The following is a 15,097-nucleotide window of genomic DNA, read 5'->3' on the forward strand; positions in this document are numbered from 1 at the left end:
AAGTACCCTGTCACAATAAAATTATTAATTTTATTAAGGCAATTTGTATCAAGCACCTTTATGATAGCAGACCTTGTCACAATAAAACAATTTGTTTATTGAGCAAAAATGCTAGCAATAAAATCTGGTTCAAATATTAAAGAATTCTGTAACTTTTCTATTATTTCCATGCAATCCATTAATAATGTTTCTCTTTCAGAATTTTAAACAATGCTTCTAACAAATCAAGTGAAAATAATTTCACAGTTTTAAGACTTATTTCTACAAGGTTCAAGAATAAAGAAATCAGATAAGCATTACATGGATTTAGATGTTTAAATTGTTGTGGTCTTTTCTAAGTCTCTTGTTTAAATTGTAGTGTGCACACTATATTTTTATTTTGCTTGGTCACTTAACTTTTTTTCCTTTTTCCGGGCTTCTCTGTCTTGTGTTGGCTAGCTTAATTGGACACCAGACCGGATCTTCTCTTCAGGTAAGTCTCCTCTTCATCTTCTGGCTACAAACCTACTCCTTAACTTAAATAACTCAAAGTAGTAAGACCTTTTCTAACTATGCCTATATCTCTGATAATTACAATTATGTCTTACTCTCAGCTTTAGTTTAGTCAACTAAAGTTGAGAGTAATTCATAACTGTAATTATCATGCTTCTGGCAACATAAAAAAAGAAAGCAAACATACTCGAAAATGTTCCCTCTGCTTTGTCCCGCTTCCTCCAATACAACTTCCTGTGTCCAAGCAGGAGGGACAAAGCAGAGGGAACACGTTGGAGGTTGGCTGGAGGCAGGTTGCTTTCTTTTTTTAAGCTGCCTGCCAGCAGCCTGCAGAAACACTGCCAAGGGGAGGAGGGAAAGACATGACAGCCACTGAACTGGGTGGGGTGAGAGAAAGCTACTGAACCAGGTCGGGAGATGGGGGAGGGGAGGAAAAGAAGGCTAAAAGAGATGCCACACCATGAGCAAGGGAAGGGAGACAAGGACAGGGAAGGGAGACTGTGGGGGGGGGGGGGGGGGAGGACTGGAGAGAGAGTGGAAGAGAGCTCCAATGAGGGGAGAAACGCTGGATCCACAAAAGTGAGAAAGAGATGCAGTACCATGGGGCAGGGGACAGAGAAGGAGAGATGCTGGCTTTGGGGTGAGGCGAGGTGCAGGAGAAAGGGTAGAAGCTGTACATAGGGGGTGGGACAAGAAGTGTGATACTGGCAGGGCTTTTTTTTGAGGGGGTACTTGGGGGTACTGAGTACCGGCACCTTTTCCATTGTCTGCTAAAATTGACCCATGGTCCCCGTTTTAATGAAAGAGCTCAGGCTCTACACACCAATTCTGCCTTGTCATAGATTCTGTGACTGGTTGCAGGGGGCCTGGCTATTATGGGGTGGGTCCCTCAGTGATCACCCCATCCCTGAAGGGTGGCCTGGCATTTGAGTACCGGCACCTTTTTCGCTAGAAAAACTGCACTGGATACTGGACACAGAAGGAGGGATGGGGACACACAGGACAGATGGTGAGCATGGGGAGGGGGATAGGGAGATGCTTTAAAGGAAAGATAGATACATATTGGGAATGATGGTGGACATGGAGAGAGAAAGAAATGTCAACTTGGGGCACTAGAGAGCCATGGAGAAGATGGTCGTGTAAACAGAAAGCTATCTCCCAATATTTTCTAGATCATTGTTTTTCAACTAACTCGCTTTCCTGATAGCAATTTCATGCTCGGATAATGTCCCTCTCTAAAGCAGAAAAGAAAGTGAAGCACTTCTGTCTGCTGGCTCCAAAAGAAACAGGTATGATCCACCGACACCAGAGAAGATGGCACCCACTAAAACAACTGCGGCCTCTTCTGATGCACTCATGAAAGAGCTCAAAGTGCTCAGAGACCTTACCATGAAACATTATGACAACACCTGCGACCTCCCAAAAGATCTTGCTGCCTATCTTCCTCAGTATCTGAATTCAACACACGCTTGAAGCAAGTAGAACTTAGAACTGAAAACACTGCAAAAGAACTCAATCTTTTTCAATCTAATACTGTAGACAAATTCCAACAACTGGAATGCTCCCTGAAGGACCTTGCAAACAGAAGCTGCCGAAATATTTGGATTACAGGCTTGATCGAAGGTGCCGAAGGACCTGACTTAGTTAACTTTTTAACATCTTGGCTTCCCTCGATTCTGAAACTTCATATTCAGCAACCTCTGGAGTAAACAAGCACACCACTTGCCAAGAAAGCTGAAGCCTGGCAATAAACCACCGAGCAAATTGTGGAGAAACTAATGCAGTTTCCACAGGTCCTTCTTATCCTTACAGCGACTCATTCAATTCCATCTATATTATGTGAAGGATGCAAAATTTAAAATGTGCTTGATTTAGCCAAATCCTCTGTAATCAAATGGAAGCAATTCCGGTAAATTCCACTATTACGGCCTGTGGTACCCTGCCAAAATAACGAACACTAAACCCGCTTTTTACAAAGCTGCAATAGCAGCTGCTGGTGCAGCCCGTTCAAAGTGCCCAACAGACTCATTACAGATAGCTCACGCCCTTTCCATCAACTACCTTTGCTTGCTAAATCCCATTTTGACCCCGTCATCGCGTTGTCAGTTGATGCAGAGAAGGCATTTGACAGTGTGGAAAGGGACTTTCTCTTTCAAACTTTAAGATGGTTTGGAGCTCCTGAGATTTTAATAAAATCAAGTAATAATTCTCTATACCTCTCATACGGCTCTCATAATTATTAAATAACACTCTTTAAAACACCATTTTTTTTAGAACAAGGTACAAGGCAGGGATGCCCCCTCTCCCCACTCCTATTTATAGCAATCAGATCAGATAAAATCAGAGGTATCTCCATGGGTAACCTAGAAATTAAAGTATCTGCCTATGCTGATGACATCATGCTATTCTTTACAGATCCATTATCATCTCTAAATCTTTTTTTTTTTCAATTAGTGAATAGATAATCCTCCTCCTTCTCGGGATATAAAATTAACAAGCAAAATTGGAGGTACTTCCCCTAAATGTACATGCAACCCCAGGGTTAATTTCACCGCATGGTCTGCTGTGGTTGCAAAAAGGCTTACGGTACTTAGGTATTGATTTATTTATAGACTTAGAATCAACAATAGATAATAATAAGAAAATCCTTTTTTCAGTTAAAGATCTTTTAAGTACCTGGAATCATTTACACCTATCCTTGGGGGGGGGGGGGGGGGGGGGGGGTCGTCTTGACACCATTAAAATGATGCTAATGCCCAAAGTCAGTTTCACTTTAAGTATGATTACCGTTCTCTTCCCTAAACCCTTCTATATCCAACTAGATAAACTCCTTTCAGATTTTCTCTAATGCTCTAAAACCCCCAAAACTGCATTGAAAACTTTGAAAACCCCTAAAGAACAATCAGGAGTCTCTTTCCCTGATTTCTTCCTTTATCATAAAGCGTTCATAACAAAAGCAAGCTTGCGAATGGCTTCTAGATGACACTGATGAGTCCCCTCTGTGATTAATGTTAGAAAGAAAATTATGGAAAATCATTTCTTAAGACTGGAATTCTACCCTTGTTTATTTCTCAAAACTTGAGTTCTAACCCCATTATTTTACCATCTCATGGCTGCCTATTAGAATTGGATAGTTACATAGAAGTTCCAAGTGCCACTTCACTTCACTTCATGCTAGTATATGGGGACGTACAAACCTGAAAATTAATTTCTAAAAATCCTTTTTCTGGAATGAATGGGCTGATACAGACATATGGGCATTTTCTCAAGTTCTAACGGATCTCTAAAATACTTCTCAAGCCTTCAATCACTTTTTTCTCTCCCCAAATTTCAACTATATAAATGGCTACAACTCAAACATTCCATTGGAAATAATAAGAACCTCAGCACCCTGGTCACTGTTCCTCCCTCCATCATCACCTTCTCAACCATATTTCTCGGTAAGAGACATGTGGCCTCTCCATTATACAAAATTTTCATTTCCAAATATTTCATTGAATGACAGTCTACTTCATGACTGGGAAAATGATGCTGAGTTTACTTTTGGACAAAATTTAATCTTCAATATCGTCAGCCAGTTACCTTCAGTCATTATTCTTTTTACATCATCGTGCCATATGGACTCTGCAAAAAAAAAAAAATGGCAGTTGCGGGACTAAACCCTTCTAACCTTTGAAGGTCCAGCAAATCTCACCCTGGAACTCTGATCCACATGATATATGAATGCCATATGTTAAGTGAACTCTTATTTTGATACCAATAAAAATACTTGGACAAAAAAAGTCAACTGGACAAAAGACCCTGGAAAGAGCAGAAGATGGATGACACTTGGGGAGGGGGGACAGAGCAGAAGGTGGATAGCACTCAGGTGGGGAACAGAACAGGAGATAGTTGGCTCGAGGAGAGGGGAACAGAGCAGAAGATGGATGGCTCTTGGAGGGGGGAAGAAGGGGAACAGAACTGAACACAGGACTAGGGGGAATAGAGCACAAGATGGATGGGACTAGGGGTGGGAGAGAAGGGGAACAGAGTAAAAATGAAAAAGGGGCAAGGCGGTGGGTGTGGGAGAGGGAAGAAAGGGAAGCCAAGCAGAAGGTGAATGGAACTAGGGGATGGGGAGGGGAACAGCAGAAAAGAGAAAGGGACTAGGGGTCGTAGAAGGAGAAGGGAAACAGAGCAACTTGATTAAGTGGGAAAGTGTTGGGGGAGGGGGGAAAAGCTGAGAATTATGGATAAGAGAGATGGCGTGGAAATTTTGCAGGGTTTGTGTGTTATATTGCAAAGTGTTTGACCCTATTTGAACAATAAGACTAAGAGTGGGAACAGAATCAGACTCTTCAAAACAGACCAAAGATGTTCAATATAGATTGTAAACTTTAAGGATGACTCAACACGGTACCATGTTTCGGCATTAAAAGTGCCTTCTTCAGGAGTCTTGGTAGACGTGCCTGACAATCCTTATTGTTTTGTCTTCAGAGATGGATCTTTAAAATGTAAAACATTGTGGTCTTTAAAAAGACTGTTGATAGGTATTGTGAGTAATTTCGCTTCTGGATGCCGCCCCTCTGTCCCCTCTCTCTTCACTGCCATCATGAGCAGCCATAGATCAGGCTGTGGCATCCTCACAATCTGTGATACTAGAGTCCTGCTTCTACCCCCCCCCCCCCCCCAAGGAAATTACAAGGCTACATAATCAGGACTGTGCAAACACAGATATCTGTGTGACCACCCAGTGTACATTTAAGCAGCTAAGTGAGGGAGGGGAGGAGGATGTAATCGGACGCTATTAGCAATTAGAAGGCTTTATCAGCACTAGTGCTCACCAGTCTTTTTTTTGGGTGTGGGGGGGGGGGGGGGGGCAAGGGAAGATCACACCAGCAGTGGGATTTATTTATTTGTTACATTTGTATCCCACATTTTCCCACCTATTTGTAGGCTCAATGTGGCTTACATAGTGCCGGAGCTGCGTTTGCAGACTCTGGTGTAAACAAATACAAAGTGATGTTGTGGTAAGATAAAGTTCATGTGGCACAGCCACATTTGGGAATCGTACAACGGAAGAGTTGCGTCATGTCCTTTACGTACTTTAGTTTTAGTGTGTTGCAGATATCGGCATTTATGTTGGATTGGTAGGGTATGCCTTTTTAAACAGGTAAGTTTTTAGTGATTTCCGGAAATTTAGGTGGTCGTTCGTGGTTTTCAAGGCTTTTGGTAATGCGTTCCACAGTTGTGTGCTTATGTAGGAGAAACTGGATGCGTAGGTAGATTTATATTTGAGTCCTTTGCAGCTTGGGTAGTGCCGATTTAGGAATGTTCGTGTTGATTCAGATGTGTTTCTAGTTGGTAGGTCGATCAGGTCTGTCATGTATCCCGGGGCTTCACCGTAGATAATTTTGTGAACCAGAGTACAGACTTTGAAGGCAATGCGTTCTTTGATTGGGAGCCAGTGTAGTTTTTCACGGAGGGGTTTTGCGCTTTCAAATCGCGTTTTTTTAAAGATAAGCCTGGCTGCCATGTTTTGAGCGGTCTGAAGTTTCTTTAATGTTTGTTCTTTGCATCCTGCATAAATTCCATTGCAGTAGTCTACATGGCTTAGTACCATTGATTGTATCAGGTTGCGAAATGTTTCCCTCGGGAAGAATTGTTTTACGCGTTTGAGTTTCCACATTGAGTGGAACATTGTCTTTGTTGTGGATGTCACTTAGCTCTCTAGTGTTAAGTGATTTGAACTGGCCACCTCTAGATGCCAAGACTGGTGCTCTAACCACTAGGCTACTCCTCCATATTAGTATGTTAAATTATCTGTGTGTAGGATTGTGGAGATATTGTTATATGTTTTATTTTGGCTGGATGGTTTTATGCTTGATTTTATTGTAACCCATCTTGAGAATCTGATTGTTAGGAGGCGATTAAATGAGGAGGTGCCAGTTTAGCAAAAGAAAAGAGGCAAATCTATTGCTTTGGGAAATGTAATCACAACATGATTTTTCATAAACCCTAGAAACCATTTTATTTCAAACAAGCTGAATCTTGCAACTGAGCTCCAGGTAAATTCATATCTCCAATGCAACACCATACTCCCACCCCCATACCCATACTCACCTTCCTACTAATACACATGTGACCAATTTCCTCTGGGGCTACAGCCTCTAGTTGCTCTACCTGTTCTATGTTTTCATTCTCCTGCCTTGCCATCCTTCTCATCACAAGTATGGTGAGGACACTTGGACCGATGCAGTACATGTGAACCACTTGTGGTCTACCCCACAGCTGGCTAACACTATATACATACCTTTGCCCCAGTATCTGTGGCTGCAATGCAGCCAACGGGTAACCTACCCCCCCCCCCCCTCTGCTGCTACTGTGCCTATTCCCTGCCTTTTGGGGACTGGTGCAGCTAAGTGCAGTCCTGTATTCCAGGGCCCCTATACTAATAGCTGATGATCACAGGGCCATACACATGGTGTTTCCATGAATTATACTAGCTATTGATTGACTTAATGGCTTCAAACAATAGGCCAGGAGTGAATAATTGTTTCTTGTAGGTCAGTGGGCCAAATTTAGATTGGGTCTGAAGTCAGCAAACAGCATCATTATCTAACAGTTGGTTGGCAGTCTTTGTAAAATAAGCTGGTGGTCTTGATTTTGTTGCCAAAGCCCAAACATATACCGCCTTAAAATTACCATCACAACAACTTGTACCAAAGGTTTGCCATCTCAGCAAAAACCAATAACCTATAGGCTGATGCTCAAAACCTAATGCCAGCCATAGAGGCGACTAGCGCCAGCGTTAATGTGCGCAGAATGCTCAGAAAGCTCTAGCACAGGAAACATGTGCACCAAAGATTAGCACAACTTGCATTTAAGTGTATGCAAACATTTAATGACCTCATGTAAATGAGGTCAGCTATTCCTTCCCAAAGCTCAGAGAAACAGCATTGAAAAAACCCGGCCCTGATGCTGGGAACCTACCGCCAGCTCCAAGGTCACGTAGAGGGGTTAGAAGAGAGAATTTCTCATGATTTTCCTTTTAAATCTGCAAGCCTCTGAGTGCTGGTGGTGAGGAACAAATATGAAGGAGTCTGAGCAAAACCGAAATGGAAGCACACATTAGCCCCTGTTTTCTTTGCTTAAATATAAGCTTTTCAACTGAAAACAAATTTAAAATGCTTATATTTAAAGAGAAGAACAGCGCTGATGTGTGCCTGCACGTCAGGGTTTGAATGGGCATGCGCCAGCCACATTCCTCCCCCTTCCACAGTGCATATATAATTTCTATGCTATTAACACTGAGCATTGGTAAGTTATTTTTGTGCACTGATTCTGCAGTATTTTCCAACGTTGTTCCCTATAGTACCAGAGTTCTGAGCATCAGCCCACTAAGGGGAAGATGCACTAAAAAATCGTTAAAGCCCTTCCCTTACGGAATCGGTAAGGAACGGGCATGCATCAAGGAAAAGGAATGCAAATGAGCTGCTGGTTGTAGCTCACTTGCATTCTCTATTCAATCGGTAAACAGTCGGCCAGTTAGCTGGTCGAGCATGCGCAGAGTAGCCAAGCGTTATGCCAACCTCCCGTTAGGGTTTCCACAGTAAGGGAATCGGAAAATGGTAGTGCTTCTCATTACAATACGATTTATACACATTGGGGTACCAATTTGCTCATCTGCATTCCGTTTTTGTTAGCTGCTACCCTGATCCGAAAATGGCTTGGAGAAGCCTTTTGTGCATGCCACGGTGGTTTACTACTTGCTCGTTAATGCCTCGTTAAGTTTAGTGCATCTGGCCCTAAATAGGAATGAAGGCTGCATTAGCCCCTCATGCTGAGAGGTGATCTCCTCGGAACAGGATAATGACTCACTAATGAGGCAGTGTGGAAATGCTTATTCTAGCACATTGCACAGGCACCAAATTCATTAACAAATTTTAAAGAAATGTACCTTAGAACACTGCATCTATTGTCCTCAGTGTTAAAGTACCTAATACACTAACAAGTAACACTACAGAAGTAACTCACTTTTTACTTAGAAAGATGGTATTTCTTTGTTCCATGCTTTTCTCTTCCTGATGGAAGGACAGATTTGCACTGCAGAAATACAGAAACCAACCATCCTTTGCTTGGCATTTTCCATGCTTTACTCACCAGTGAAAACTTTATGGGAGAAAGAAGCATTTCTTCTGCTACCTGCAGTCTTTGGAATACTGCAGCCTCCCACCTATACGAGAGGGCAGCAGTCACCCACTCCTTGTATTTCTCTACATATATTCACTGCAGACTATTTTATCATCGGGCACCTGGATCCTCACATACATTATTTTCCTGCACATGCACTGTAACCACTGACAGCAATAATTCAGTTTGCAAGGCTGAAGAAATATGACCTGTTTAATTTATTTCCTCTCCTTTCCTAAGCACCATGGATGAAGAAGTTTCAACAAGTCCACTTTCCTTGTCTGAAGGGCTCACATCCTTAAGAGTTTCCCTTTTCTGCTTCTGCTTGTATTCATGTAGTTCTTTTTCTGAGGTGGGCCTTAGGACACACATCATGGCCTTCCCGTCTTTAATGAGCTTTGGTTTGGAAACAAAGGTGGCCGTTTCAGGCATGGAATCAACAATTCGATCTAGAATTTGCTGTTCAGAAAAAGAGGGGGGAAAAAACAAAAGCATTTCATTATTCCTTCCCATTTGTGATTAGAGAGACTTCTGCAAAAAAATATGTACAGCTAACTTTTATTCATTAGTGAATGCAGTAAATGGTCACATATACCACGTACAAAAGTGGTTCCTAAGCCTGGTCGTGACGGCAACTCAGCCAGTCAGATTTTCAGGATACCCACAATGAATATTCATGAGAGAGATTTTGCATGCACTGCCTCCACTGCATAAATATCTCTCTCATAATTATTCATTGTGGATATCCTGAAACCTTGACTGGTTGGAGTGCCTCTAGGACCAGGTTTGGGAACCACTGACGTAGAGGTTAGACATCAAGCATGTGATAGAACCATCCAGATAACTATTAGCCATCCTTGATATTGGCATATTGGTTATTTCATACTGCACACTGGAAGGATGCTTACCCTGCTACTGTGCACTTGTGATTAGCAGAGCTAACATCTCTTGCTATCCTAGGAAAACATGTTATTTGGCAGAGCCTAAACCTATATTAGGAAGTTTAGGGAATCCTTCTTGAACAGTTTAGGTAATCAAATGAACTTACATATCAGTTTTCACTGTATCAACATGTTATTAGAATTGTAATGATACATCTCAATAAACCTGTTTTCTGATGTTCATTAGGACCCACAGTTTTTAACTACCATTGCAGAAATGACTGATTCATAGCTACTACACTGGAGTATTCTGGATTTAGTCCAGTGTGCTTGTTAATTATTAACTGCTATTTAATCACTTGTTTGTGGAAGGTAATTTATCAAAGATATTTCAGGAAGGCTGATAGACTTTGACAATGTAACTAGTGGCTATGCAGAACAGATTTCTCAGGGGAAAATAAGCAACTAGCCTTTGCTATCTTTCCACCTCTCCTTTCCCCTCATAAATGTTCTTGTTTTTTCTGCTTTCATCTTTCCTCTCTTCCTCCATCAGTTCCTTCTAGCCTTCCCTCCATCACTAGTTCTCTCTTCCTTCCTCTACAAACTTCATTCCAGGTTCTAACTTCCCTCCCTCCTGCCAAGCTTTTTATTATCTTCTTCCCTGCATAAGAATGGTATCAGCTTCTCTTCTTTTCTTATCACTTTTCTCCCCTGCTCCCCTAGAAGTTGACCCAACCATGTCTTGTCTCTTATCTTTTGCAGGCCACAAAGCTAAGTTATCCGGGCCTGTGACTGTTATTCTTTCCTCATATGCTGCAAGGAAGAGACTCCTGGACTGGAGTTAGGAAGCAGCATAAGCAGGAGCAATCCCAAGATGGCCACTGGGACCTCCCACAGCAGTCTTGCGAGGTTGTTGCAGGAAGTCCCAGCAGCCATTTTGTATGTGGAACCAGCAGGGGCAAGAGTGACTGGGGATCACCCTTGTCCTGAAGGCCCACTAGACCACAAGGAGGTTGAAAGGTAGGCCCAGGGAGGGCTTTGGATGGGTGGTGGGAGGCAAGAGGGGCAGGCTGTGGCAGCAAGTGTGTTTGCAAGGGAGGGGGGGCAGAGGATGCCAAGAGTGACTGTGGTGGACAGGGAGTTTGGTTTCAGTTTCGTCCAAAACCAAACTGCACATTTTGGTTGCTGGTTCGGTTTCGGCCAGCCTCTACACCGACTATATGGTGGCTGTCTAAGCTTCTTCATCTCAATCTGCGAAGAGCTCCTGGGCTAGTACTGCTCTCTATCTCCTAGCCATTTGAAGAGAGCCACTGGAGAGTGATCTCCTGTCCAAGCTTTGATGACTCTTTTCCATTAGCAATCAAAATAAATTGTGAAGTATTAGATATCTTAATTCCTTTTATTCAGTAAAATTGATTTGAATTAGACAAAACACACACTGCCTTCTTGGTATGTAAATCTCTCTCGTGCATATTCATTGTGGATATCCTGAAAACCTGAGTGGCTGAGTGTGCCCTGAGGAATGGGTTGAAAAGCACTGAAGTGTCATTTGTATCAATAAGAAGGAGATGCTACCATTATCACATTTTCAAAAGAAGAGGGTAAATAAACTACTATTAAACATATTTCTCCACAAAAAGGAATAGTGGGGAAAAAAAGGGTATGTGCCCACTTGTATTCAATATATAAAACAACTAGCAGTTCACTCTAAACCAGGGGTATCCAACCTTGACCCTCACCAAGTCACCCTAAGCAATAAAAAAAAAAACAGTATTCCAGTGGGTTAATTTATGAGAAATTGAAGATTGTGTACTCATAATCAACAATATAAGGAGCAAGCACAACAAATGTATCAACGATTTCGGAAGAGAGGGTATCCTCATAAGGTAATTAAGCAGGCAATTAAACGGGTTATCAATGCCCAACAGTGTTGGTTATTACAGAAGACTAACAGGATAACAGAGCCTAGGATTATCTGTGTCCTTCCTTATTATGCTCAAATGCAAGGCATACAAAATTCTATTAAGACATATTGGGGATTATTGTCTTTACATGAAGGATTTGGTCAACCTCCCACATTTGCTTTTATCCGAGGCTTGAATTTAGGGGAATTATTAAAGAATCATCAGCAGGCTTTAGGAATTGAGGGAGATTCAAAGTATTCACAGTGGAACCACTGCATCTATTGTAAATATGCAATGGTCACAGATAAGATCTGGGTGGCAAAATTAAATAGTCATTTTGTGTTAAAATTTATCACCAACTGTGACTCAAAGCAAGTAGTATATGCTATTCAATGCCCTTACTTGTTGTGGTACATTGGAGAGACCACTAGAAAAATTAAACATCGTATAGCTCAACATCTAAGCAACATTAGGTTGCAACATTTAGAGACACCCCTTGTAGAGAACTGGGTACAAATGAATCATCAATTGCGAGAATTCAGATTTGTAGTTTTGGTACAAGAGGAGAACTGATTCGGAGGTGATATTCAGCATATATTGTTTAATAAGGAAGAAAGATTCATCTATTCATGGGATACAGTGAAACCCAATGGATTGAATAAAGAAGTGGACTGGAGTGTATTGTTGACAAGATAATCTTGATGAAGAGACATAATTAAGTCAACAAGATAATAAACTGCAAAGGAAGGATTAAGTATTAAGAGCAATGGGATTATTTTGGATGGAAGGTGCCATAATGGGAGAGGCTCGTTCTCAAGCTGGAAGGAGCAGTCGGTATGAGTTTTTAGCATGTTTTGTATTTAGAAGTCAATATATAATAATTTTTTAGAATAGCTTTACATGGTATCCTTTGAATTTTGCAGTTTGGTCTCTTGATGAAGCAATTTTTGAAACATGGCCCATGTTGAGACTGAGGGAGAAGGATACTGAGAAGAACTATTCATGTTTGGAATGCAACAGTAACGGAATGTTTTTTTATAGAGGATCCTCAGCTGATTTTGAGTTGAACAGCATTTTGCATGGGAAGACAGCACGTACAGCCTTATATGTGAAAGCAGACAGACAGAGATTCATCATGGGATGGAAGGTCACTTGAAGGATTGATAACTGGATCTTTTCAGAGCGTTTTTTTGTGAATTTGGTTTGTGAACTCAAAGTTTTTTCAGCTTTTTTTTTTTTTGCGCTATGAGGCGTGTCGACTATGAACTACACATACTGGGAGTACCGTCTACAAATTTTTCAGCAGAGGATTTGTTTATCACAAGTGTGGACACTTGGGAGGATTGCAGCTGGGAGAACATCAGTATGGAAAGAGAATCCCAATAGCTCATTAATTTAAGTACATTTTTCTTCACATTATTGCTATTAATTTAGGCACTGCTGGTGCAGTGATTATCGTCCTTTACCATCATTACCCAGCAGGGCAATATGGAGATGTACTGAGCACCATTATTCTACAATTTAAGTTGATGATTTATAGAAATTTTAGAGTTTATTATTAAGGTTAAAGAGCAGAATCAAAAATGTTATATTAATATCATGCATATTTCATTGTGGAAATCTTGAAGGCCTGACTGGATTGCAACCCTTGAGGACCGAGGCTAGACAACCCCTACTCTAAATCAAGCCGAACCAATGGGAGGAATATCAGAAATAATTCATCAAGACTCAGTTATAGGCTATTCGGTCTCTTATGAGCCATTCCATTTCAGACCACAGCCACAAAGTTTATCTTCTTCAATCATTTATTCCTCTCGTGAAAATCAACTTTTGCACTTATAATCCTTTAATAAACAACACCTTTAAAAATGTTTTTTTAATACGTATAATGATAAAAAAGGAAGAAAACGAGCACTTAACTTAAAGCATGCAGGTAGCCATCCAAACATCCAATGTCTTGACTAGTATCACATTGGCAGTTGGCTACACAAGCCATGTCAGACTTACAATTTTTTGTAATAAAAAAGTAATGAGAATAGAAAATTATTTTTAAATTTCTTCTTTGTAAGGAACAATAATATATTTATAATTGGCATACCCTCCCCTCTTGGGGACTTTGAATATTAGCACCAATTGGTAGGTGTTCCTTACTTCAGTTTGGCGCATGTGTGGCTGATACATACTTGAAAAGCTGTGCCACCGAGAATACAATGCGTTAGTCTTTTTTTTGCAGGATTGTTAATCCAAGCAGTATGTGCTATTGTGACAGCGTCTATGTCCCATCCCATAAGAAACCTTGGGCCTGGGAGGAAAAGCTGAAGGTGGGGACCAACACCATAGAATCAGACTTCACCAGCCGAGTGCACCACAAGATCAATTCCAAGCGAAACAGCTAGAATAGGGAGATCACATGACAGTTAGAGGGAGGTCCTCTGGCCCTTCCAATAGAATCCATGGATCAGAAGAGCCTCCAATCAGGCTAGGGAGAGGGACATAAGGGAGGAGTCTACTACCCTATTTACAACTTCTATTACTACAATAGTCTTTTCTATGGGACTAACCTGTGTGAACAACGCCATCCTCAACTGCTGCAGCATACTGCAATAAAACTTCTGATGGGTTCAAGTAACTATGACCATGTAACTCCCTTTCTTAAAAAGGAACACTGGCTACCCATATCTCATTGCATTACTTACAAAATCCTTATTCTCATCCATAAAACTATGCACCTTGGTGTTCCATTATATCTTTCCTGTCGCCTTATTCTGGTCCTCTCAATCCAATTCCCCACATGTTCCATCTCTTAAGACAGATTTGATATGACTCAATACGTTCTAAAATCTTTAGCATCATAGGCCCTGCGCTGTGGAATACCCTAGCTTTCCCCCTCAGATCACCGACAGTTCATTCTGACTTCCGTTCAGCTCTTAAACCCTTTGTATTTAAAGGACGCTTTTCCTCCTTAAGCCTACTGTTACCCTTTTCCGACTAGATTTCAGTTGCATTCAGCCTGCTTTGACTTCATGACCAGCTCTTCCTTCCTCTTTTATGCTATTCCTCTCCTCTTCTTTCCTTCTACTATATAACCTCCACTCCTGCCAGAATTCTGCGTGACTGTGGAGCACAGAATTCCCCAGCTGCGCAGAATCTGAGCTCTGAGAGGAATTGGCTGGCTGGCTGCCCCCCACCCCACCAAGCCTAGGTGGGCCCTTCCAACCCGTGGTGCTGGCTGCCTCTCCCGCCACCACCCCTGAGCCTTGGTGGGCCCTCCTTGGGCCAACCTGAGCACATCCTGGTGAGCTAGTGGCCTCATCAGGGGCAGGAAAGAACCCTGAACCCCAATCTTTCCTGCCTGCTGCCACTGCTCTGGGCCGGTGCCATAGCTTCTTCAAAATGTCCGCCAATACTTCAAGAGGTAATCTCGTGAGACTGCCACAGGAGGTCTCAGCGGCCATTCAGAAGAAGTGGCAGCATCTTCCCAGAGCAGCAGCAGCAGCGGGCAGAAAGAGTAGGGTTCTTTCCTGCCCCAAAGTGGTACTCCCGATGCAGGTCCTCCTCCTACCTCATAGGTGAGTGCAGGGGCAGCTGAACAAAAAATATGGATGGCGTGTTGGTGCGTGCAGGCAGGGAGGGAGTTGCAAAAAAAAG

The 15,097-nt window shown here is 42.0% G+C and overlaps 1 protein-coding gene across 3 annotated transcripts in view; it reads right to left on the minus strand.

The window, feature by feature from the left end:
• Positions 1–8,254: 8,254 nt before the first annotated feature.
• The window catches only part of MTIF3 (mitochondrial translational initiation factor 3), a 67,164-nt gene continuing 60,321 nt past the window's right edge, over positions 8,255–15,097 (minus strand). For all 3 annotated transcript variants that reach the window (XM_030200331.1, XM_030200330.1, XM_030200332.1), the window contains one exon: positions 8,255–9,123. In XM_030200331.1, coding sequence (XP_030056191.1) covers positions 8,878–9,123 — 246 coding nt within the window. In that variant the 3' untranslated portion in view covers positions 8,255–8,877. The remainder of the gene's footprint in view (positions 9,124–15,097) is intronic.

The sequence above is a fragment of the Microcaecilia unicolor genome, chromosome 4 (assembly GCF_901765095.1).
Source record: "Microcaecilia unicolor chromosome 4, aMicUni1.1, whole genome shotgun sequence".
NCBI classification, from domain to species: domain Eukaryota; kingdom Metazoa; phylum Chordata; class Amphibia; order Gymnophiona; family Siphonopidae; genus Microcaecilia; species Microcaecilia unicolor.